The sequence below is a fragment of the Electrophorus electricus genome, chromosome 12 (genome assembly GCF_041902795.1).
Source record: "Electrophorus electricus isolate QZ-2024a chromosome 12, ASM4190279v1, whole genome shotgun sequence".
In the NCBI taxonomy this organism is placed as follows: Eukaryota; Metazoa; Chordata; class Actinopteri; order Gymnotiformes; family Gymnotidae; genus Electrophorus; species Electrophorus electricus.
Window position 1 is genome coordinate 2,159,027 of NC_137508.1, and position 26,280 is coordinate 2,185,306.

The 26,280-nt window shown below is 39.5% G+C and overlaps 2 protein-coding genes across 5 annotated transcripts; one reads left to right on the forward strand and one right to left on the reverse strand.

Moving 5' to 3' along the window:
* The first annotated feature begins 23 nt into the window (after positions 1–23).
* On the forward strand, positions 24–4,637 carry tmx2b (thioredoxin-related transmembrane protein 2b). Its single transcript, XM_027000494.3, has 8 exons — positions 24–320; positions 773–833; positions 1,185–1,298; positions 2,312–2,388; positions 2,544–2,650; positions 2,811–2,876; positions 2,958–3,087; positions 3,344–4,637. The coding sequence occupies exons 1-8, from the start codon at positions 132–134 to the stop codon at positions 3,521–3,523; spliced, it is 924 nt and encodes a 307-aa protein (XP_026856295.1). The 5' UTR covers positions 24–131; the 3' UTR covers positions 3,524–4,637.
* A 719-nt stretch (positions 4,638–5,356) lies between these two features.
* zdhhc5a (zDHHC palmitoyltransferase 5a) lies at positions 5,357–24,762 on the reverse strand. Of its 4 annotated transcripts, none has more exons than XR_014126304.1 (13): positions 24,359–24,762; positions 18,357–20,334; positions 15,851–15,972; positions 15,461–15,618; positions 14,992–15,164; positions 14,651–14,753; positions 14,106–14,197; positions 13,218–13,344; positions 11,690–11,807; positions 11,417–11,529; positions 8,192–9,117; positions 7,178–7,736; positions 5,357–7,053 (listed from the first exon to the last, which is right to left on the reverse strand). XR_014126304.1 is itself a non-coding variant. In XM_081724171.1 (12 exons), exons 2-12 carry the CDS (start codon positions 18,509–18,511, stop codon positions 7,505–7,507), a joined length of 2,319 nt encoding a protein of 772 aa, XP_081580297.1. In that variant the 5' UTR covers positions 18,512–20,334; positions 24,359–24,762; the 3' UTR covers positions 5,357–7,504. The 4 variants fall into 4 exon arrangements, 1 of the variants encoding a protein (XP_081580297.1); XR_014126306.1 differs by lacking the exon at positions 5,357–7,053 and adding an exon at positions 7,969–8,004 and having other exon boundaries at positions 7,599–7,736; positions 8,104–9,117; XM_081724171.1 differs by having other exon boundaries at positions 5,357–7,736.
* Positions 24,763–26,280: the final 1,518 nt, after the last annotated feature.

A 26,280-nucleotide genomic window follows, 5' to 3' on the forward strand; every position in this document is an offset into this window, starting at 1 on the left:
AGTCCCGCTTCGTCCGCGGTGACCTCTGTCCCTTTAACTGCCGAGAGATTTTCCGCCGACTGAAAATTCGCTCGCAGAGAACCGCTTTCATCTGCGGTGCGTCGTTTTGCTTATAGCTGTTTTCTGAAAGCATGGCACTGTTAACTCCCCTCTTTGCTTTTTTATATCACTTACCGCAAGTTTATAAATGGCTGTTGAAGCCATACTACATAGCGTCCTTGTTTATGTCGGTCGCTTTTTTGCTGGTTCGCAAGACTCCGGGAATCTGTGAACATCTTTCGACCCAGCGCGAGGATGGCAATCCCTGCGATTTCGACTGGGTGGGTGTCGCGTTACTAGAAAAGAAAACCAACAACAGACTTTGAATATATATATATATATATATGATATGATGGTCATATAATTGCTTACGCCCTTTGCTTTATTATGAGGTTGAGTGTAATTTGTCGACTCGGTAACGTGAGCCAGCCAGCCATTTATTTGTTTAATGGGGAGTAGTGTGGATCTAAGCAGAAAAACAGAATGTCGGTTGAGATTTCAGGTGTCACTTGGCCATTCATTTGTTTGGTTGACTCTTCAACAAAAATACGGTGAGAGACGTTCAGGTACATGTGCTCTGAAGACCAGCACACGTAGCTAGGTTAGCTAGCTAGGTTGTCAAAGTGTCTCTTATAGCTAGATGGCTTCATAACTACAGCAAGCAACTTTGAAGTGCAATATGCCAGTTTAACTTGGATATGCCCTCTAGTTACATATTCTATTTCTTTTACAGAGAGAAGTGGAGATACTGATGTTTCTGAGTGCCATAGTCATGATGAAGAACAGAAGAGCGAGTAAGTGTCATGTCCTGGATTCCTTTATTTTCCGATCTGGCACCACTCTGTAGGTCAAAGTAGTTTATATATATCAACTTGTCAACAAATTGGATTAAAGTGCAAACAAATACAACTGCATATTAAACACAACATCTGCTGCAGTTAGGTAGCAGTCCTTATATCAGTTGGATACTACTTGAGCGGGTGGGCCCATTCGAAAAGTTTGTTTACTGTATGCAATCTGGTTCCTGTGGGGTGTAATTTCAGTTGCCCTTGGCTTGTTGGGCTGGTTATTGCGTTGGTTTCTCATTTGTTTCTTTTTTTCCACCCCCTTATCTCTTTGGGTAAACCTTTCTCTCATTTACACAGTAACGGTTGAACAGCACGTGGGGAACATCATTCTCTTCTCTAAAGTGGCCAATGTGATTCTGTTCTTCAGACTGGATATCCGCATGGGATTGCTCTACCTGACCTTGTGCATTGGTCAGTATGGACACACACAGAAAACAATTGTAAAAGTAATTGGACATTGCTGTTATTGGTTTGGCTCTGTCCACCACCACACTGATTTTGAGATGCTTGTGGGTTGTAAGCGGTCACTGATTACAAAATATTTGCAACCAAGAAATATGGCAGCTGGTCTTCTATTGATCTCCTGAAATACCATTGTTCTCCTGAAATGGGGTTGAGATTTTCCACTTATACCTCAAAGTCATTGTTTCATTTTAAACCTATGTTGCTAGAGTTCTATTTTGCTAGAGTTTTGCTAAACAGAAATTGTCACTGTCAAAATAGTTAGACTGCACATACATGGATAAACCCACTAGTGCCTGCCTGTTCCCACCACACTGTTTCTACATTATTTCTAGAAGTCAGGAATAAGCTTCAAAAGCCATGGATGGCTAATAAATTTCAAACAAGCACAGACAGCCTATTGCATATTTTATTGCTAATTTCTTATATTTTGGTTTGGTTATATTTTATATTTTGATTGGGGAACAAAAGGTATACTCACCACTTCATCACAAGACTTAGCATCAAACCTTGGATTACTGTGGATTACTAGATAACTGTGTTTTCACCATTTGAGATGTTTTTTTAGGAACAGCATCCCATTCATAACGTAATCTGTAGCAGGTCCCAAATTACAGATAATGTTAAATGACATGGTTAAAAATCTACATGAAGAGTAATACTGGTTCCCAAGATAATTTATAGTGATATTGCCTACTGAAGTTTACAAAGAAGTTACAATAATTTGTGACAAAAACTTTGTGTATCATTACATGATAAACCCTTTTTGACATGCTTCATAGCATACATCTCACACATTATTCATTCCCTTTAAAATGCTTACTAAAATACTACTTTCTAATTGAGACAATGAATAGCCATTGGAATAAAATTAAAATGTTTGTTTTAGTATATATTATATATATTAGTATAGTTAATAGTATATAGTTTCCCTTAATATACTATATTCTTTTGTCCTACAGTGTTCCTTATGACGTGCAAGCCTCCCCTCTACATGGGCCCAGAGTACATCAAGTATTTCAGTGATAAGACTATAGATGTGAGACTTTAAATTCCCAAACTTGCATATATAATAAGTAGACAGAATACGTTCCAGTCTATTGAGTTTAACAGAATGAGTTTAAAATCTATTCTAGAGAGTGCTTTTGGCCAATATGTATATGTGGAAATCATCTCTTACCCATTGGTCTTCAGGAGGAGCTGGAGAGAGATAGTCGTGTAACATGGATTGTGGAGTTCTTCGCTAACTGGTCTCCAGAGTGTCAGTCTTTTGCTTCTGTCTATGCTGATCTGTCACTGAAGTAAGAACCAATCACTTGTTTCAGAAACATGTATAGTGCACTAATTACATACCTTTTACTGAGAAGGCTATAGAGAGAGTGATTCTTTGTGCGGCTGAATATTCTAGTTTTCAGAAACTGGATAGTCATTGTATTATAAATACTTTTCTCTTATCACTAGATACAACTGTGCTGGACTGAAATTTGGGAAAGTGGACATTGGGCGCTACAGTGAAGTATCCAAGAAGTAAGCAATTAAAGATGATCTTGAGATTATACTGATTCCATTTTTTGCTAGGACTCTAAATTGGCCATCTTCTCTTCATAGGTATAAGGTTAGCACTTCTCCTCTCTCCAAGCAACTGCCCTCACTGGTGCTCTTTCAGGGGGGTAAGGAAGTCATGAGGCGCCCCCAAGTGGACAAGAAAGGAAGAGCAGTGTCTTGGAGCTTCACTGAGGTGAGATGCAAACACACAATTTTTAATTGCATGTCAGATGTATATAGTCTTAATGTCAGATAGTTTTCAACATGCTGATAGTGTTAATAATAATGTGGAGTTGACTTACATTCCTTTCTTAGTTTTGAGAAGTTATCTTTTTGTACCATGAATAAAGATGTTGTAGGAAAAAGTCTGTTGGCATTAGTGACATCTTGGATTCTGCATTGACGAACTTTTTTTGACACATGCAAACATAACGCCTATCAATTTTCAGGAGAACATCATCAGAGAGTTTAACTTAAATGAGTTGTATCAAAAGTCAAAGAAACTCAGTAAGAGCAGAGGAGAGAGGAGCGAAAAGCCCAGCGAATCACAGTTCCCCCCTGTGCCTGAGGAAGAGGAGCCTGAGGCTGACACCCAAGAGGCAGTGAAAGAGAGCAAGAAAGACAAATAGGAGAGCCAGGCTGGTGCGGAGCACTGGGACATAACTGTGGAACTTGATGGTTTTATGCAGAAAGTTGTGTGGGAATCAACTATGGTGGTCCTATTCCCCTAGTAACAACATAACATTACAAAAGTTAAATAAAACTGTATCTTGACAAATAAATTAGAAAGCATTGACTACTGCAGTATATAAAACCCTCCAGCCTTTCACAACCATTGTTCAAAGGTTAAATGAGATCAGATTGGGTAGACTCTAGCTGTGGACAGTGTTTATTTTAACCAAACAGCTCATGCTACCTCTCAACACGGTTAATGATAGGAATAATATTAATTTATAGATAGGTTATATTTTGTAGCAGTTTGCTAATAGAAGGGAGGGTCCTGCCTACTGTTCATTCATTTTTTTCCCCTATAAATCATTCCTACTTTCTTCTTTTGTTACTCCTTAATTTGGTAATATGTTTGTATTTCTTAACATTACCTTTTATGGTACTAGCACTATGTGAAGTGATGCTCTCAACATGGGCTTTATGTAACTACCATTTACAGTTTACATCATCTCTAAATTATGAGCAGAATAAAGCAGAATTTGAAATGCTTCTCAAATGCATGTTGGTGCAACAGGTATCGTTTTTTTTTTTCTACAACTCACTCAGCCATTGTATTTCTGGGATCTTGACATTATCTTACATAATACTCTTATTAGTCTCTAAATGTGGTCTCTGCTGTAAAAAAAAAGAAAAAAAAAGTATTATTTGGCTTTGTACACATATCCCAAATTTACCAAATCTTGGGGTTGCATCTGAGCTTTTACATTTTTATTTTTTGCATTTGAATGCTGATACTACAAAGTTAAGTAAACCAGCAGTACTGTTAGCTGCTTTCCTATGGGCCTCTGTATTGCTGTGGAATCCTGCAGTGTTGTCAAGACACCATACTTGCATGGAGCCTTATTTCTCGTTAAGTTGCTCACAGACTTATACTGTGCATGTGCCCTAGACTTGACTCGTTTCATTCTAAACCACAACTACCATATGGTCTTTAAATTTAAAGTACATGTGACTGGGATTGTGTGCAGAGGTTTTGGATTACCATTCCAATAAAATGCAAAACTTGATATTTAACAGCTTTGTGTAACTATGGGGTACAATTTATGGCCAAGCTTTCCAAGTAGTGTGGCATTAAATGTTTTGAGTGAAGCTCATTACATCCTTAGGACTTTATTTTTGGACATCAGCAGGTTTGGAAAATGAGACTTGCACCACATTTAGGATGAATGCTAATGCTTAGCAGGACAGGAAATATTGCCTGCAATAGCTAAAGCAGGTTAATATATAGAATTTCTCAGATTTGGTATGTGGGGAAAAATAAATTGCAATAATCAAGGACATGTGCTCAAAGTTATAAGAACAGCAAGAAGAGCAGAGGGAGATGTTGGGGGACTCCAATGTTGAGTTTACCATTACTCTAATTATCATGAGCCTATACTACAACATATACGGCTGGAGAAGCCACTCCAAACACTTCAGAGATCTACATTACCAGCTGTTCTACCTTGGACGTACTGAAATTGCGGCCAAGAATTTGCACAGCTGTTATACTAAAACCATTTTTTGCCAAAAATACTTAAGAAAACTGTCACTTGAACTGATTATTGAACTTTTATCTTTTGAACCTTTACTACACGGGGTTTGCTCACATAAGAGTTAATGTGGATGTGTTCAAGCAGAAGCTTAGTGGGATATTAATGGCCTTATACAGAAGATGATCGGTTTTAAGAGTCCTCACCTGTTTTTTTTTTTTTTTTTTTAAATGAAGACACCATGCAGTTTTACAAATGAAGTCTGTGTTATAAAAAAACAGTTAATTTTATGGTTACTTTTACTGTATAACCTATATCATACAAGTGTCACCTTTCTTGGGTATAAAATAAATGACACCACCACTTGTGATATACTGTTAAATTTAACATTCTAAAAAAAAGAAAAAAAAAGAAAAAAAAAAGAACTGAATAAAAAAAAAAATTTGTGAAATGAAACCTTTTTAATATCTTATAAAACAAACAAAAGTACTACCAAAGGTAGTAAGAATTAATTTAGGAAAATAATAAAAATAACTAAAAATGTAATACAAAAGAAACATAGGAATTGACAAAATGGAAAAAAACCCAAACCCCTCATCCATAATTTTAAGGGTTTCACAGCTGATTGGAAATTAACAGAATCATGTTAAATTTTAGTGAAATGTTTCCAGTTTGCTTCCTTAATTCACACAACAAATCTTTTGGGCCACATACCACCAAAACAAGTGTGCACCTTAACAATGGGGGAAAATGATGAAAGTGACGTTGAAAATGGCGCCATACTAATTAAAGTATCAAGCAAGTCTAAAGCACAAATGATTTATAAAGAATTTATTACCAAGGCTCACTCAATCTCAGACACAGACACACCTACATTCACCCACACTGAGCTATACAGTACACTTTTGTCCATCTTACGTAGACTACCCTTTTCAGACCCCAAATATTTCCCGCTTTCTGAGAGGGCATACACTAACTCTTAGATGTCCCGTCCCCCCCAGACAAATATGCATTTAGTCCAGCGTTGATCTGAATATCGATCAAACGCAATGACAAGCCTAGGCATCACTGAAACACAGGACCTGCAAAATATCCACAATATCTTTTGAAAGTTAAAAAAAAGAGAAAAAAATTAAAAAGGTGCTTTTTATAATTCATAACTACAGCAATTACTCAGTACATTAATTTGGTTTCCACACCTCTCTGGCCAGCCAGTTTTTAATACTAGTCAACTATTCGACAAAGCTACTAGTGTGTGTTTTTCAACTGATAACCAAAAATGTCATCTTTGAGAGGCAGGCAACTCTTACGTACATCCCGTAAAATTGGTTAATCTGTCCCCCCATGTGATTATCTGCTACATCTCATCGAATGCATTATATAGATTTCACATGGGTGATTTTGAGGCTCGTTTTCCTGGAGACACAAGGTTGAGTTGCTGTAGAAATCAAGCAAAATTAGGCAAGCCCCCTCCGCCCAATCTGACTGGTTAAAAATCCGAAAGTATACATAAATCTCATTAGCCTTATAGAAAACAAAGGGTGCAGTTGAGTAATTCGTTTCTATGAATGATTCACTGATCTTCAAATCAAGTGCTTAACATACATGATATGTAGATCATAGGATCTCAATAAAGTCTGCAGTACTCATCTAAACCCAAATTTCTTGATCTTATCAACAGCCATTTATAAATTCATATAAAACAACCTTTAAAAATTAAATAAAATAAAAACGTTTCCTTGATTTCCAAGGCCATTGCGCTAAAATACTACCTCAAAAGGCTATTATCATTAAACAGTGAATTATGCCATTTCATTACCAAGATCCTCACTTGCTTCTCCAGTTCTGATTGGTCAACAGACAGATGCAGAATGGTCAAAAGCCAATCACAGTGGTCCGAAATGGCAACTGCTTTCCATGACGTCGCCAATTTAAATCCATCCTCTTGAAGAAAACTCCTGGGGGGGGAAACAAAACCTGAACCATTTTTAGCTATACAGAACATATTTTTTTTCCATTTACACACTAGTCAGATAGCAATCTTTTTTGAATTATTTTTTAAGGCAGTCTAATTTGCCACACCCATGAAGTGTCACACATCCTCATGAGTGCCAAGTCAAGAAGTCCAGCCTCATGATGTGAAAGGATTGTATGACAAGGCTACATGCCACAGTTGATTGACAGAACTCTTCTCCTCCTCCTCCTCTGTGTCTCATTTGACCTTCAAACTGCTGGTCAGATTTATTATACTTTCTTTATTTGCAGAGATACAGCAGAGATTCGAGTCCTTCATTATATCCTGTGTGTGCGCACACACCACTTCCAAATAGCGAGGCTCTAGTCTGTCAGATGAAGCAGGTCCATAGTTTAATCATCAACACCAGATTAGTCGACGCAGAGGACCATCACTCAGACTGAAATCTCATATGTGGTCCCTCCAACGCCCGTCACCTTCTTCACCCCACCTCCAGTCTTGTGGGTGGGGCTTTGAGGAGAAGCAACACTAGCATAGGCATGTCCTGGGCGGGTTGAAATGCTGATTGGATTGGAGGGAGAAGAGGGGGTAGAAGGAGGAGACTGAGGAAGAAATGTCCTGGGCTGCCCATTTGTCCGGCTATAAGATCTCATCTGAATCTCGTCCCTGGATGAGAGAGAGAGAAAGAGAGAGAGAGAGAGAGGGAGGGAGTTCACAAAATGAAATTTTACTAGTGAACAAAATTGTGACAAAATTAAGATGTTTCCATTCGACTCCATACAAAGATTACAGAATTACATCGTCCATGCTGGATTTACATCCACAGGTAAACAAAATCTACACACTAAAATGTATGCAGATATAGTGGTTAACACTGCAAGTGCAAGGATTCACTGACCAAGCTTCAACTGTGGCCAGCAAGTCCACACAGAACCTGACAATGGCATACCGAACATTTAATGATGCAATATGAGCTTGAGAGGAAATACAGAGGTGGGAAAAACCAGAAAAGCCGAGAAAGAGATTCACTCACGGGAGTCTGGGAGGAGGAGGAGTAGGAGGAGGAAGAAGGAGGCAGCAGGCTGCGCAGAGCGTCGAAATGCTGAGGGGGTGTTACTCACTTGGGTGCCTGTATGCCCCCTCCCCCGACCGAGGCGGAGGCTTTGCGGACCAGGCGATACTGCATCTCAGCAGCTGCGGCGCTGGAGTAGGACAGAGACTTCCCTAAGGGAGGGGGGTGGCCAGAGCGCGGTGGGTGAGTAGAGGGAGGCAGCGAAGCGTCGGTGGAGCGGGTGCGGTACGGGTATGAGGGCTGAGACACTCCCGGGTCAGAGAGAAGCGGGGGACGGGAGAAGCGTGTAGGCCGGTGGTGGTGGTGATGGTGATGGTGGTGATGGTGTGGGTGAGGCTGTGGATTGTGGAGTAACCGCTCACACTCTCGCTCAGGCGGCAGGGGTGGGGAAGAGGCAGAGCTACGCAGGTAGGCACCACGATGCGGCGAAGCAAGCAGGGAGGAGCTAGAGGAAGAGATCTGGTGAAGCTCTGCCTCCCGTTGGTGGGCTATTTGCGCGGATAGGAAGGGAGAGCTGTATCCAAGTACTGGTGTGCGTGGTTGCCTAGGTGACAACTCTGGTGCTGCAGACTCAAAATCCGGGCTTTCGGAAGGTGTGAGCAGGCTGTCATATGACAAGCTGCCGTTACGAGGGGCTGGAGGTGGTGTCTGATTGGCTAGGCTCTTGTAGCTGGTGGATGTGGTGGCTTCAGAGGCAGGCACATTATGGGAGGAGCGAACACTGGAGGAATGGGAGGCACCTCCAGAGAGCACAGTGGGATCAGAGAAGGAGGGGTAAGAGCGCCCTCCAAGGGAATAACCAGGCATTCCAGAGCCCAGAGGTGCCCCTTGGCTTCCGGCGGATCGCTCTGCACCCCCACGCTCTCCTCCTCCACCCTCACGGCCATCTAGACTGGGCTCAGAGCGGTAGCCCTGCTGCTGACTGGACTGGAGGAGAGAGGAGGAGGACTCCTTCAGACTGTCCCCACGACTCATCTGGGGGAAGGTTGGGAGAAAGAGGGGGGGAGCGAGAGAGAGAGAGAGAGAGGAGAGAAGCAGAGAAGGCAATATCAACACCAGAAACATTTAAAAGTAGGGTATGAAATGTCAAGGACAAGAGAGGAGGGAAAAAAGCATCACCACTAGGAAAGTAGTCAAGGCATAAGCATTGGGTGTATTATAAAAACCTGCTTTACTTACTACAAACATATCCTTAGCAGCATGGGCTTGATTTGTGCCCCTTCCCTTTTACATTTTTATTACAAGACAAGAGTTCATTTTTGGCATGTACATTTAAATGACTGTGATCTTAATATTAGTGTGAAGTATTTTCTCTGCACCCTTTGTGTATTTATGCTACCTGAACATGCTGTTGCTGGTTTTACTCCCACATGGGAGAGACTGGCTTATTCAGAGTTTATGGCACTGATAACTATAACCTTTATCGAGTGACTTTTCAGAAACTGACACATTATTTGGGTACGCTAAGAGAATGTTAGAATGGAAGAATTTATGGTGCATCCAGCCAGGATATGTGTCGTTACACAGCAGGTGTATGAAGCAGAAAATTCCATAGTAGTAACAGGCAGGTGCAGGCATAAGACAGCAGGAATGAGGAGGCAGCAATTTGGCACATATGAATCATTTGTCATTTTGCAATGCTGTTTATCTGTTGCTTTCTTTTAATGAATGTGTTTAGGAGACAAGCTCTGCTCAGAACCTCATCGCTGCCATTGCTTTTCAGTCTGTATGCAATTACTAAATGTAATTACTAAATTAATATAGTAGCTAAATTTTAGGCTCAAATCCCACCCCTGTCTAGTGATCACTGGAGTATCAGTACAGGAGCACTGAAGAGGATAGTGGCAATGCTGGAGAAGGTTCTAATAGAAATTATAAACATGAAAATTGTAGGGGAAGGAGTATTCTCTGTCTCCAACAACGTTATAAGCAGGGATGGACAAATCAGGCGACCTGTGCTGTGCATTTTTTTAAAGATAAATTTTACATGCCAGATCCTGGTAACAAGGTCAAGTTTACAACCTGGAAAAAACTAGTTATTTGAGATAAAAAGAGGACAGCCATGTAAGAAGCATGCCACAAAATGTCCTTCACATGATGAGAATTACAAGGCTACCACTACCAGTGCACCTACAACCATAACATACATTTCCTCAAAACCCTCTCCAAAAACTATAATGTGATGTGGTGCTATGTTTCTAATTTATCCTACCATAATCCAGCATGCTTGCGTGTATGCATGCACACACTTTCACACTCAGTCTTTCTCCTTCCCTCCCTGGTCAACGCATAGTACTGCTAAAATAAAGCCTGCCTCTCTCATAAGAGAAAAGAAGGTATAGCGTGTTTGTGTTAATGTGTGCACACATGCCTTGTGTGAGAGTGCTTAAAATGATAGATAATGAAAATTAAGGTGTTTCACTTAACACCATTAAAGATAAATAAAGTCTCTCTTCACAGTCTCTAATTAATATCACCCTCCATTTGAAGGGCAGGTTATGTATAAAAGCTATTTTTGCAATGACGCTGCTGATTAATGACTCGTTTTTCTCAGCCCATTACATTAATGGACAGTTGTGTTACAGGATACGAAACTCAGCACATCCCAATTACATTAAAAATGTATCCAAACACAAAATTCAAGGATGTTTGGGGGTAAATCTCCATCATGAAGGGCCAAAGCATAAATTAGACTGTAGTACATAAAACAAAGGCATGGAATTCCTAGTACAGGCTGAAGCTGAGTTTGCAAAGATTATCTTTGCCTGTGAGGATTTGGCGCTGCACTAAGAGAAAAGCTACTGACAAACAGAACAACAAACAAACACACACACACACACACACACACACACACACACACACACACACACACACACACACACGGACAAACAAAAAGGATGAGTACAGTGTTAACTTACTGATACTGTTCAACTGAAAGCCACCGGGTCAATCAATTGAAAAGAAAGAAAAATTAATATAGAAATTAATGTTTAAAATGAATTAATAGATTAAAATTGAAAGAGAGAAAATTAAAAAAGAAGCATAAAGGAAATTCCAGACATGCAGTGAAAGATAAATGAGGTCACAACTAAATATTAAATCAGTGTTTGTGTGCAACACAAGAGCCACACTGCTGAAAACCAGTGCACACCACACACTCTCTCTCACACACACACACACACACACTTCTATGCAACTACATCTCTTATGATGTATATAATGACATCAGTTCTCAAACAAACGTGTAGTGTACACGCAGTGTCACGCGATTTACCTGGTTGGCATAGGCATGTGTCAGTGCAGTGTGGTTCTTCCCTGGGCTGCTGTATGTAGGCCGGTACTTGAACATGGTGGGAGTTGGTGGAGCTTTATTTAACAGGCTACTCTCTGAAGAAAGCACAGTTGGACATGTTAGTGACAGCTACATTAACATTACAAGTATTATGACACTGGGCACAGTTGCCATAAAACTAGCATCTTGTTTAACAGGAATCATAAGAGAGAAAAGATTAGAGACCCTGTGGTGTGTGTGTGTGTGTCTGTGTACCTTCAGAGTGTCCACTGGATGCTCTGGACAGACCGGGGTATCTGAGCTCCGGTTTAGGAGGAGGAGGTGGCTCAGCATCTGCAGACTGACTCTCCATCATCTCTAAACTACTCTTAGACTGAGGGGGAGAGAGAAAGCGAGAATCATTAAGCACAGGTTACCATCCAGTAAACCTAGAACATAACAGGAGACTGTGGCAGACTGGCAGAGGGAAAGATAAAGGGAGAGTACATTACACAAATCACAGAGTACAAAAGCACTAGATTCTCTTTTTAATGGTTTAAAATAGCTGACCTTAAGGACTTCAGTGATTGGGTGATGACAATATTACTGTTGCAGACTAGCAAGCAAAGAAACTCCTATTTGACTTTGATTTTGATTTAACTCTTTTAAATTTGGCCTTTTATTTTTTTTTAATAAGACATGGAAATTACAAGCGAAACCAGACCAGTGAACAAATTCCATTAAGTAGTAGTACCATTTCTTTTCTTTAAAAATGGTTGTAATATGAATTTGAAGATTCAGAGTATTGGCTAGGATGGCAATTACAACTCTAATTTTCAAAGTAAAAATATAGCAAGTTTAGCAGTTTTTCAAGGTGATATTGATCACTGCCCAAGGGAACATCCTTTTTCAAAACCTGACAATTTCGCTTTTCATGAAAAGAGGCAAAATTTGTTTTCTTCTCCTTTCTCCTTCAAACTGACATAAGGCCTATTTCTTTACATGTCAAACATGAATATTTGTTCACTGCTGAGATGAATATTCATAAATGCATTATGCACTATTTATATAAAATGTTATAAATGTGTAATGTATAAAAATCAAAGTGTCATCAAATGTTCTAAATGGCCCATGTCTTTTAGAATATTATTCTCTATCTGAACAATTTAATAGATAGATCGACAGATTGACAAATAAATAAAGAGACAAATGACTGACAAGTTTAATTCGCTGACCTTCACATGCAAAACATGATCATAGTATAGGACATGACTGCCTGTTATCTGCAGTTATCTAGCTAATGCAAACTTTGGCAATTTTAAGAACATCTTTTGGTGAGTTAGTGTTAAGGAATACACAAGAAACAAACTGGTTTCTTAGTAATGAGCCCTGGAAGAGTCCACATTAAAAGTTTGTGTTTCACCACACTATTCAGTCAGTACATGATTGAGCAGTAGTTTACAAAAGAGAAACTGTAAATAAATACTAAATTAATCAGATATTTCATTTATTCAAAATATAACTGGCAATTTAATTGTTTATTAAAATAATTGCTGCAGCCCTACAGAACTAAGCTGCGCTGTAATTGGTATATTAAAACTTTCATCCATAATTAAGTAATGAATTTATTAATCCAATTGTAACTCAAAGAAAACTTCACTATAAAGTTAGAAATATCTACTGCAAAAACATATAAAAACCAAACAAATCCAACTGATGACTGAGAATAGTAGCAACAGAGGGGAACAATGAATGCTGAAGGGGGAACCCATACAAAACAAAGTGATGTGTGAAGATGGCCTACCCGGTGTAGATCTCCTTGGATACCATTGTCGAGCACCTTGGCTGCTAGCTGTGCCTCAGAGAGCTGCGGCCGGAGGAATGGAGGCTGCACCGATACTGTCTGAGATTTCCTTTTTCTGCCCAGGTATCTGAGGAGGAGGAAGAGGATGAAGAGGACACTGGTTTTGAGTAACAGCAAAATGGATTTCATTATGGCAAGGCTGGAAAATACATAAATATATGATATTTCTGAGTTCAACTACAACAATATTTAGCTCAATATACTTGCTACAGTAAAATAAATCTGTATGATCAAAGCAGTTTGATATCTGCCAGACAGTGATATACTATGAACAAAAAATAAGCACTGGTTTTGTTTAAAATAATTTAAAATAAGATGCTAAGATATAGAAATCTTTGCACATGACCACTTTTTAATGCCAAGACTTCGGAGTGTTTAGGGTCAATCCTCAGATCATATAGCTGCAAGACAAGGTTTAGGAAATCTGGACTAACACCTTGTCACTCAGTGCAACTGGCCAAGAACAAACTATGTCAGGTTTGATTGCAATATTATCTGACAATAATCAATGGCTTATGACTCCATTGTCTAGATATACCGCTGGTTGTCAGACAGATTAATCTTAGGTCTAGAGCACTGGCAGAGGAAAAAAAAAAAAAAAAAAACTTTCACAGAAAAATCCAGTGCAGTTCCAGGCATATACTGTGCCCAGACCATGTAGGTGTAGAAAACAAAACGAAAGGTGATTTAGATCATTTTCAGAGACAAGATCTGTAGGACTATTTCCATTACTAGAATAATGGCAATTAAATGAGCTCAGAACAAAAAGGGAAAACATTAGTGAGCATGAAGGAGTGGTATGGAGGATATTAAGGCTGAGGGTCATGCCTGGGTGCCTGGGAACTGCAGAGAACCCGCGACACATTCTTCCAGCAGCCATTGGTGAAGGGGTTGACTCCTCCTCTGAACTTCCCTGTCACCTGCAGGAATAGGAACAGATATATATTTTTATAAATATGTTTTATAAATATGCACAATTTGCTCACATATTCATATCCACAAAGGGGTTTAAGAATCCATTAAAAACTAAAAGCATGGCCTGTCAAAATAGCTCTGAAATGCAGTAAAGGATGGAAAGATCTGAAAATACCAAATATAAACATACTAAACACTGGAAGGGGAGGATGGCTGCTAGATAATGAGAGAATTGGATGATGGGAGGGAGATTCTGAAAGAGGCAGTGAAGATTAAGATTATAATCTGAAGGGGAGGGCAAGGAAGAGGTCATATAAGCAAGGATTCTAAAACTACCGTACCAACATTACAACCTTACCAACATAACTACTGATGGACCAACAGACCAAACAAAAAGGCTATAGCTAAAGACAGTATGTCATGTTTATGAACAAACATACACCCACACAACCACCCACCTGCTCATTAGTGGTCCTGCCTCTTGCAACCAGCACAATGTGGAAACCAGTAAGGCCTGCTACAGGGATGAAAAAAAGTCCAGCTACACACATAACAGCCATACTGAGAAAAAAAGGTCAAGGGAACAGTATCACATAGAAAGATAGATAAACATGGATAATGGATATGGATGGATGGATGGATGGATGGATGGATGGATGGATAACACCAAAACATCTATATTCATTCCTTAATATCAGAATGTATATACAAACATTGATCCACATGTGCTGTAAAGTGCTAATGGTTCCAGCGTCTCTCGCCCACCCCCACCCACCCCCACCCACCCCCACAAGGATACGTGACAGCAGAGTGTACTTGGTCGAGATGCTGTGTGTGGTAGAGGATGTAGAGTAGGCCAAAGCCGAACACCCCCATGATGTGAGCAGTCAGAGAGAGCAGGAACAAAAAAAAGTAGCGGTAGTTCCTCCTACCTATACAGTTATTCACCCACGGACAGTGGTGATCAAAATCCTGCATGCACACACACACGCGCGCGCACACACGCGTGCGCACACAGAGAGAGAGGCACAAACTTTATAAACTTACAAGGCTTTGTGATGCATATACATCTGGACAAGTGTAAAAAGTGGGTTGCTTGCTTATACCCTTTCTCTCAAAGTCAGAATAATTAATTCCATGCTAGCAGAGATCAGTGGAATGACTGATAGTAGCAAGGACTGCCTGACTTACGAGCATGAGAATAAACTTCACTTTGTAAAGAAAGTGCATATGCCTGTGTCTGCAAGTGTTCAGAGGTGCATCCATACCTCCACACAGTTGTCACACACTGAACAGTGTGAGCAACGAGGTGGCCTGTAGAATCGACAGGTAGAGCACCATTTCATGCGCACCTGTATGCCACGAATCTCCACAGTTTTATAGAGTGGAGCACGGAAATCATCCTCCTTATCCTCATCTTCCTCAGCTACAACACAAAGACAATGTGAAACACCTTTTTGATGTGTTGGAAAGAGATATATCATAATAAATCAAACAGCCCTCTGATAAACAATGTTATATAGCTTAAGGTCTCTCTTGTGCTATATTGTACACAAATGCATGCTCCAAGAGCCAGACACTACTACAAAAGTCACTTCAAACTACCGTGCACACAAACAGATAAAACTGACGTGAACATAAAGACAATGTTTGTCTACCTCTAGGGAAGATGCCAGGGTCCATGAAGGTGGCCATACAAAAGTTGGCCAACACAAAAAGGAAGATGATGCCATTATATATTGGCACAGCAACGGAAAACTGCTCTGAAAGCCATGGACACCTGGGATACAAAAAGGAAAGCTGTTCAAGACATTAAGTAACAGACTTCATTCACTGCAGCAATGCTGAGCACTTGGCAGGGCTTATTCTGATGCATAGAAATCCTGAAATAGGTAAAGAAGGTGAAGGTATTTTGAGGAAATTTAGCTATGCAGTGCCTTCAGTGGTACCAAAAACAAACAGATGTTTACCTACAAGGGACAGGAGGAAAATACGCCCTCCCAAAATAAACACCACCACAATACCTGAAGACTCCATATACCAGACATGTTTGTTTTTGCTTAGGTTTGATAAAAAGTTGGAAAAGACTATGCACCAGCAGATGGGCCAAAATGGGGGTGGGGAGGATTTTTCTTTTTGAAAATTGTCTACAGTTCCAGCTGGAATGATTTGGGATTGTAATTTTTCTGCCCAGCAGTACAATTCTGTTCAACAGTGCTGATTTATATATGAACTGAATCATTCATCTCCAAGTATATTTTGAGTTTTCCTCATTCAATATAAAAAGGAACAAGAAAAAAAATCTAGCAATTCATAAAATAAAAAAGAATGATGGCCACCATTCGATCAGCACCACAGTTTTAATACACCGATGCACAGTGTTCTAAAAGTAATGATACCCTCATATTCTTAGAAAAGCGAGTATATTGATGCAAATTTACTGTAATAACAATGGTGTTGTCATAACACCCAGCCCTACTTTTGTGAACTGATAGGAAAAAATATTAATTGCAAAAACAAATGAAGAATGCAGTGTGAAGAAAGTGAAAACACAGGAGATTAGACATATGGGGTGAGAATGAAATAAGGGGAGAAAAAAAAGAAATGGAAAAAGTAAAATAAGATGATGGTGTAAATAAACAGTTGTCACATGTATATGCTATACATGGATCCTTTTGAAGGACCCCACTGACCACTGGGACAACAGATGCCAGGACATAATCATCACTAAAACAAATAAAAATAGGAATGCATCAGTTACCAGTACTAATGATAAAACAGAAACGCTTCTATTAGGCCCACAGACAGTTAGGACTTCACTCTCTACTTACATAATAAACCTTTATGGTCTCCAAATCACAACTTCATTAATAGTTAAAGATCTTGGTATAGTTACGGATCCCAGTCTCTCATTCGAAGCGCATGTCAATATTATTTCTAGGACAGCCTTTCTTCAGCTCAGAACATTGCAAAGATTAGCAACATACCATCTTCACATTAAGCTGAAAAGCACGTTCATGAATTTATCCCTTACAGATTGGACTACTGTAGTGTAAAGTATCTGGCTGTACCACTAAGTGTCTAAACAAGCTTAGCTAGTTCAAAATGCAGCAGCCAGAGTTCTTACTAGAAAGGCTGATCATATTACTATTATTCCTATCTTATTATTACTGCCAACTTACTATTACTCTTGGATACATTACATTGGCTCCCAGTAAAATTTTGTATTGATTATAAAATACTTCTAATGACCTACAAAGCACTCAACGGCCAGGCCTCACAGTACCATAGCAAACTGAGTGCATTAACACCAACCACGTTTGCTAAGATCAAAAGGGGCAGGCTCTTTACTAATACCAATAATAAGAAAATCTACTGCAAGGTGCAGAGCCTTTTCCTATAAAGCTCCCACAGTATGGGATAACCTTCCTGTCAATGTTTGAGACTCAGTCTCAACATTCAAGGCTAGGCTGCAAACCTATCTGTATAGTCAGGCATTTTATTAAATATTTCCCTTGGGCATTAAGAGATATGGTAAACTGGGAGGTTATGATGTCACTTCACCTCATTTTTTTCAATGAAGTTTGCTTACTGATAGAGGCGGAGTGCTGATGTCCCAGGGTGCCTTCATGCTTGTGTTTCCTTCTGGCTCTTTCCTTTCAGCTGCGCTGCCATAGCTAGATCTGCCGGAGTCCATCTTTGCACATTCTTGTTCCCCAATTTACACTTTTTTACTTGGACATGCCTAATAATCTATTCTCTTTCTGTCGAGGTATCTACTCCTGATGTCATGTTACTGAGCCTCAACCTGTCTCAGCTGCTCATGTTCCTTCCACTACCCCCTGGTGCACCCGTGCTGTGGGGCAACCAGAATGATTTCAATAGGTATTTGTGCTTTTAAATTATTTTCTGTGTATTTTATCACTACAGTAATAATGGAAACCTTAATCGTTTTGGTCACTGATATCAGTGGAAAATCACATGAATGCAAACCAAGTTAAACTGCTGTGCCCTTATCTAATAAACTAAGAAGCTGATAAACAAAAACAAATCCTATTGAGTAACTGATGAAAATAACTGAATGTACCTGGCCAGGAGGTTTTCTTTAGGACATGAACATAAAAATGGATGTTATTTGTATGCAGTGTGTGCCCATATACTCACGTGAAGCAGAAGAAGAGTGTAGTTGCTCCCACCAAGAAGGCTGTTGCTGCAGACACCGGAACATAGCGACTAGGTCGAAGAGGGCGGGATGGAACAGTGGGGTGTGGTGGGGAGGTGGGGCCAGACACGCCCCCACTCTTACTGCTGCTCGGCATTACCCAAGGAGCACCGGGAGGTTCCACCACAGAAAAACTGCCCTCGTGTGCAAGTGTGTGTAAGAAACAGAGGGAGACTAAGGAAGGAGTGGTAGTTCTTTTCTCCCTCGGTTTATGTTAAAAAAATGCCACAGCCTTGGCATAGTTTCAGCACAAAGGTTAAAAAGGTAAAAAGCAGAGAAAAGCAGAAGAGGGGAAAATAAAAACCAAACAAAAATGAAAAAGGGAGGGAAGAAAAAAAAAAAAAAAAAAAAAAAAAAAAAAAGAAGAGCAGGGATCAAGCCATCTGCTCAAATCACCCTACACAGCCAAGAGCCAAATGCTGAGATACATGTATTAAATCTACTGACCCTCCTGTGCCACAAAAAAAAATAAAAAATCGTTTTTATGAGTGGCTTGAGATTATTCAGGAGGAACACACTTATTTGAAGAGCTTTGGGATAAACACAATTTTGGTACTTTTTAAAATAGCAAAGCTTTGAACCTAAAAAAATTAGAACTATGATTATAAAAATCAGAATAACAAAAATATGGCTCAAATCTTTTGGCAAAAGCAAAAATAAGAATAAAGTAACTTAGGAGAAAATACAAAAGTAAGCACTAGGAACAAATGTTTTTCCTGTTAAGGTTTTGCAATCAATAAGCACTGCTCTGCAACTGAAATTACATGACCACAAAAAACTACTTTTTTGTGGTGGCTTCTAAAAGTAATTTGGTTTTATGGTACAACTTAAGAGGTAGAGGGGAAAATGTTTAAGACTTAACTTTGTCCGTTTTGCTTCGTGTCTTTTGCAAAACCTCGCATACTGAAAAATGGTATCATGCACTTTTCTTTTCAGATGTGAGTGAATTTTAAAGCTTTATAATAATGGGTTCGAGGTTTGATTTTAACTATATCCTAATTCAAGGACTAAATCAGGTTTGAAAAGGAGGTACAACTGGGGGAAAAAGAAACAGTACAACAGTGAGATTTAGTGCCTGTCCTGCTTTTTTCTTTGTACAGCAATGTAGGAAGGGCAATGGGGTTGGCACACAAATTGCTGCCAGCTGTGGATCTTTCTGCGCACTCAAGAAATGTAAAAATGTTTTTTCTTCCTTTTTCTAAATTTCATTCAACATGTATGATATTGCACTTTTGTGCACATAAGATTATTAAGCTTTACTTTCCCAAATCAGAGCATTCTTGATCAAGAACAAAAGCAAAACGGGGAATAATCAAAAAAGCGAGGCAGACGTGTTGTGGGCAGAAACAGAAGCTTATATGGTTCCCCAAGCCTCTGTCTAACGGTGTTGGTAATATGATAAGCAGCTAAAAGAAAGAGAAACAAAAACTACAGGAATCCTTTGGGACAGCACAATGCCTCAAAATACTGACTCACACAGTGAGATCCCAAAATAGTGTTCTCTTGCTTGCACACCTCCTCCGGAAATTGTTGATTTAGGTCAGTGGAACGATTCTAAAATGAAGACCACAGAGATGCTGCAAATGTCAGATTGCGCAAATGAGTGCACTGGGACAACGGCAAGATCAAAAACAAAAACAAAAAGCTTCAGCTTTTGAGGACTTCCTAATGTGCTCGTGTGTTGTGGGCAGCTGTTGTTTCCTGATAGACACTGAACAATTACATAAGCAGCTTGGAGGGATATAGTCTCAAAAGAGCAAGTTGGTCCATGCCTCCAGTTACACGTGTGTGCACGCGTGCTTGTGAATAATCCACTGAAAGGAAAGTTAAATCCAACTGGTTAACGCGTTAGTCCTGTGCTCGTGATGTTCTGTTTTGAAGGGTGTGTCGCAGTGCATACCACTATGCCAACAGCTATATCTGAAAGAAAGAACAAAGAGAATGCAAGTCATAAATCATTCAAGGAGGAGCTGTACTGTAATTTTTTCACAGTAACAGGATTGTTGACACAAGATTAAAGAATATTCATCAATAAAAATGTATGTTCTGTTTAAAGTATTTCTCATAATCAGTTTAGGCCTAGAGCATAAACCCTTGGTAAATTGACAGTTCTAACAAAGGGGGGGGGGGGGGGTTCAGAGAGAGAGAGAGAGAGAGAGAGAGAGAGAGAGAGAGAGAGAGAGAGAGAGAGAGATTCACTCTAGAGAGGAGTGCAATCAAATAGTTTTATTCATTTAACATGCTTCAGTGGTCTGAGCTTTCTTACTGTTCTCTCACAGCCTACACTGTCACTAGCCCTCCTGCCTATCAGATCACCTGCAAGTGATACATACCAGAGACACACCTACAGCACTTTTTTTGTTGACATGACATCACCTCAAGCGCTATCAAGTGATCTGTACAGAAACAGACATTTTCTCACTGAGCCTGAAGGCTGGTAGGTTATGAGCAAATAATAAGAGCCGTATGTGGATTGAGTATGTTTCCAATGTGGACATATGCTGCTTAAGAACCTTTGCTTCTCCCATCTAGTGACTATCTCTCAAACAAAGCTTAAAAAAAAAAAAACTGCTTCAACCTGATTCTATAACTGACTTTGTAACTGAGATAAGGGGTGACAAATGCCTTCATCAATGAGGAAATTAATGAGCAAGTGAACATGTGTGAAAGACAGCACCAGTATCTGAGTCCTCAGGGAAGGAAGAGGCATTACATACAAGGCAAGACTGACATGACTTGTTGGTAAGGGTAGGGGAAAATGTACAGCAAGACAGTAACCCCGCCTCCAAAAAGGAGAAAAAAAAAAGAGATAAGATTCCAATAGAGTAAATAGCCAGCAGATAGAATTTCACTTCAGAATGGATTTCAATTCCACTAATACAGGGCAGTTGAAACACACAAAGCTATACCCCCCCCATCTATCATTAGAAGCAAACTCATGTTCATTTTTTAACATTGCTTCACAATTAATCCAGCAACTTTACTAACTCAAGGGCATCCAAAATTAATTTGCCCACTGAAATTACATCATCCCTAACACTGTTAATGGGCACCTGGTGCATGACAATCAAGCAATAGCTAGCTACAAGCAGAACTGCTCTTCAGTTTATGCAATAAAATTACAGGCTTTTTGCAGTATGTTCCATTTCTGCAACTTCTCTGAAAAATCACAAGAGAACTTACATGCTGTGATGTCAAATGTATTTTACTAATCACAGATTATTTCAATTAATGACAACTATCATGCTCAACATAAATCTGTGTTAATGTTAAGACCACACAGTTCTTTATTTAGCCATGAAGAGACAGTGGGCAATTATTGACTTATAACAGTGATTACAGAAAAATGTTTTTCCCCCAATAATCAACATTTTTAATATTTCAAAATTGATCTTAAATAGAAACAAGTGCTTCTCATTCCACTCCCACTTCACAACTTAAAAGCAGTGCTAAGGCCTAAACCTCTGGGGTGTATTTGCACTACCTTACTTCATCACTGTAACTCAAATTTGAACACTTCATTGATGAAAGGTACCTTAATCCTTGTGCCTCATTAATTAAAGAAAAAATATGGGACATGGTGTGGTTATAGATTTTGGTTTGTATTGCTGCTTTGATGCATTACCTGCAAACTCTTCCAATGCCATTACAAAACAAAACAAACAAACAAAAACAAAAAATAAGGATGTCACTCAGTCTTCCACATATTCTTTATCTGTGCCAAAGGTCATTTTCAGACACCTTTCTGCTGACCTACACTTAATCCTTCATCATCATAATTTTGCTTGTGCCCATTTGCCTATGCTTCTGCCAGTTATATTATATACCTCATGCATCAAGATCTGAGCTGATTGTTTCACTTGCGTAAACAAACAAACAAAAAAGACTACAACATAGGACAGCAGTCCTGTAATCCTAAAAAGATGATAACACACACCCTAGTTATAGTAAATGCACACATCATCCTAGATTGATATAAGCCATTTGCTAATTTTTTGAACTAGAATGAGTAGCAGACCTTTTTCCTTCTACATTACACTCAATAAATTTCTTACAAAAAGACTATTTTTCTTTATTCTTTTGAAAACAAAGCACAAAGAAGCAAACCACATAGTAAATCCTTTCAAACTACAGAACAAAAAAGAACCACAAATAATTATGTTTAACTACACCTACTTCCTAAGAAGCATCTATCGTGTTCCTACCATTATTGTACAGTTTGTTAGGTACAACCAACTTGTCGAAGTATTTTATAGGTGCATAATTACACACTGTCGCCCATCTGTTACCATATACAATTTATAAGCCACCCTCTGTGCATTTATTGCTGGTCAGTTTCTGACCACATGTCTACTGCTAACCAGATATAATTTGACTGGCAGGCCAATTTCAATATATTATAATAAATATTGAATTGTGGCTGTTGAGCCTTGATGGGTGCATTAGGAACAGCTATGTTTCTGCAGTTTCACACATGTCACTGCTTTGGAGTGGTATAGCCATGCAAATATATCCAGCCAGGACCAGTCTTGTGGTCAGGAAATGGCCATCAATTAAGGGTTTTTCTCCACTATGTTTACTAGAAACCTGCATGGAAATAAGTGTCACACTTTCCCCAATATTCACTTCTTGCATGATTTCTCACTGTGATATACTCTTGTTACTATACCTCCAGCATGCAAGTCTGCCAAGGGAGAGCAAAAATGACAAAGATCCAGGGTGGATACAAGTGAAGGGATGCCTTGTGTAGTATCTCTGGTGATAAACTTGTGGGATAAGAGATGTGCCATATGTAACTGGTGGCTCGGCCAAAGGTACAGTTACATACAAGCAACGTAAAGCCTGACAGTCAGATTACGCTGTGACAGAGCAACACAACAAGCTGGGTGTAGCGGCTGTCATCAACACCACACGTTGCACCGATAGAGTCAGATTTGCTTATATCTACCGATTGAAAAGACGGATGCCTTTGAATATCGCAAAATCCTCTCATATCTCTAGCTATATATTAAACATAGTGCTTCTCAGAAATTTTACATGTCCATTACGTGTAAATGTGAAATGGAATTTCATCTCCAGGTGTATTTAGATAATTGAACTGAAAACTACGCCAGCGTTACTCAAACGCAGTGTTGATCGATTTTCTATAAAAATCAAATAAATCTGGAATAAACAATGATTTATTCTGACCAACGGCAAACTGCTTACACCGCCAATTCACAGTGTGTGTAGCGTATCTGTCAGCATGAAAAGGCTGCTTGCACACCGAGACCGTGAGTGTCTTTTTGGGTGTGTTTCACTGCAGCTAGCAGCTCGGTTACCACTCAGCTGGGCCCAGAGCGGACCCACGCTCTATCGCCTGCCGGCTTGAACGTGCATTCCGCGGATTATTGTTCAGGCAGAGACCGATGAGTAATGTGGCCCATTTGGGTGGGGAGCATAACTACCTACTCTGGTTTACGTTTGAGTAGCCACACCAACACGCTCGAAGAAAACTGCCAGCTGCATACAAATGGGTAATGTTAGATGGCAACACAATTACGCCTTATTTAATTAATCTTATATTCAATTAGGGGCGTTGATTAAACGAGGCGCAGTGGGTCTCTACCGGTGAGGAAAATATTACCTGCTGCCCAGTCCAAATAGACAGACCGAGAAGCTTTATAACAAGGCTTATTCAAATAGCTACAGACGTGAGAATGCCGGAAATCTTGCAAATAAAACATGCAGTAATAATTCACTGTCGATAATTCAGCATAAAAATAGCTAAAACATCCAGGTAGGGACCCTGGAAGCTAGTTATCAAGTAAACTCTCTCCAGGTTTTAAGGATTAGCCAGCTCTAGCTAGCTCACTGTCAAGATCAAAAGCTGCCCCGCTAGCTTTCGCTATTAATTCGATGATTTACAGACTCATTTTAATAACAAAATAAAGTGGTGACCTACCTGTCAGTTCTCGCACATCACCACACGTCGCTTTTTCAGAGGAACCGAAGTGCGTGGCCGCGGATAACCTTTTAAAATAGATTAGATAATGGCTTTGATCTCCGTTTTATTCTTTGGATGGCTGGTCTCTAAAATCGCTACCCAAAGGAGCTAACCACTAGCTAGCTAGTCATTTGGGTTAGCTAGCTCACGACTAAGGTTGGACTATTCCACTTCTGACTAAAAATATTTTTCCACGGATGTTTCCCGGCCGTTTTAGTTTTGTTTTATATCATTAGTCTCTTCCTTCGGATGAGTCCACACACAACATGTCATACGACTTAATAACGCTGCAGTTAGCATAAGGCTAGTTACACTAAAACTAGCTAGCTATACACAGCCTTTCAGTTCCACGAGCCCCCCCAGAACGGTAGAGTGCTTTGCCCCGCCTTCTGCAATCCTATTGGCAGGGAACGTCAATCAATCCGAGCAGAACGACCAATAAATGCCCGAGAATGCATTCAGCGAGGTTATGAACCTTGCCACCTCAGATATTGTTTTTGCTTTGGTTCGTAGATAAGTAGCATGTACCTGCCGTTCCAAGATATTTTGACAATGAACAAAGGAAAGCCAGGTGTTAAAATTAAATAAAATATACCCGCACAAGGAGATACATATCCTCGTGTTTAAACGTACAGCAATGAATAAAAGCCTGAAAGCCCAATTGCTTAATAAAGAATAAAACTAACACACTAACATAGTAAAACTCTTTGTATTATGAGCATGTGTACATCAAGGATTAGAGACAGCAAGGGTTTTAAAGATAAGACCACCAGCAACCACACCCTCACCCCCACCTCTACTATCCCAGTAAAGCTGATCAACATCTGTTACACCACCTCCTTCACATAACTAACACAAATCTACAGCACTGAGATGCAACAGACAAACCACAAGCATAATCAAACACAGATGTCGCCAAATTTGACAAGGCATGTCTCAAAGACTACATGAACACATGATGAAAGACTGAGAAATCAAGGGAGTAGTTTTTTGTTGTTTTTTTTTTTTTTAAAGTTACAGCTATGTTATATTGTTAACATTCCAAAAGAACATAAAAAAGATTAGGAATTCCAAGAACTAGGTTTGAAAATACATAATGGTAGCAGATGAGAGGAGTCACTTTACTGTTCTCTATTCTGGTCAAAAGAAGGCCAGTCATTATATTACAATGAGGAAATGTTCACAATCTACATCATATAAATACTTGTACAACATAGGGGCCTCTGAAGTCTTGCCCAATTGGTTACCTCTAGCCTCAGTTTTATTCTGTAGCTAGTATTGTCTGGATATGTTGTACCACCATTCTAAGGCCTAGTCTCTTTGAGAAAGTAAGCACAACGTTAGAAACTTCAGTTAGTTCCTTACAAATTAAGTAAGCATCAGAAGACCATGTTGCTTGAACTGATGAAACTACAAGGCACAATTTCAATGCACATAAGTGTAACTATAGCTATATGGTGCTCCACAAAAGTCATGATACCATACAATTTCAACAGTATGCTTTTATCTAATAATCACCTTTTTTGCATTATTTTTGTACTTTGTTTGACTTCAACCAGCAACCAGGACAATTTAGTTTTCTCATTTATAAAGAAAGGTCCTCAAATTAAGTGCTACAATTATGTTTCACTAGATGCCAAGTACTGCATAAAGTTACCAATACTACAATACTAGATTTTCTGCTGCATCTATGAATATTTGAATACATGAATAGTCACTTTATTACAGACTCCTGTCCTTTCACAATTGGAGCTTCACTGTATGGAAAGTAGACATGTGACCATGGTGTTTGGCATAAAACCAGGTGAACCAGATTTCTGTGGATTGGTTTCAGTTTGAATCCACATCAGCATGGAAGAATCAAGCAGTCTGAGTGAGGT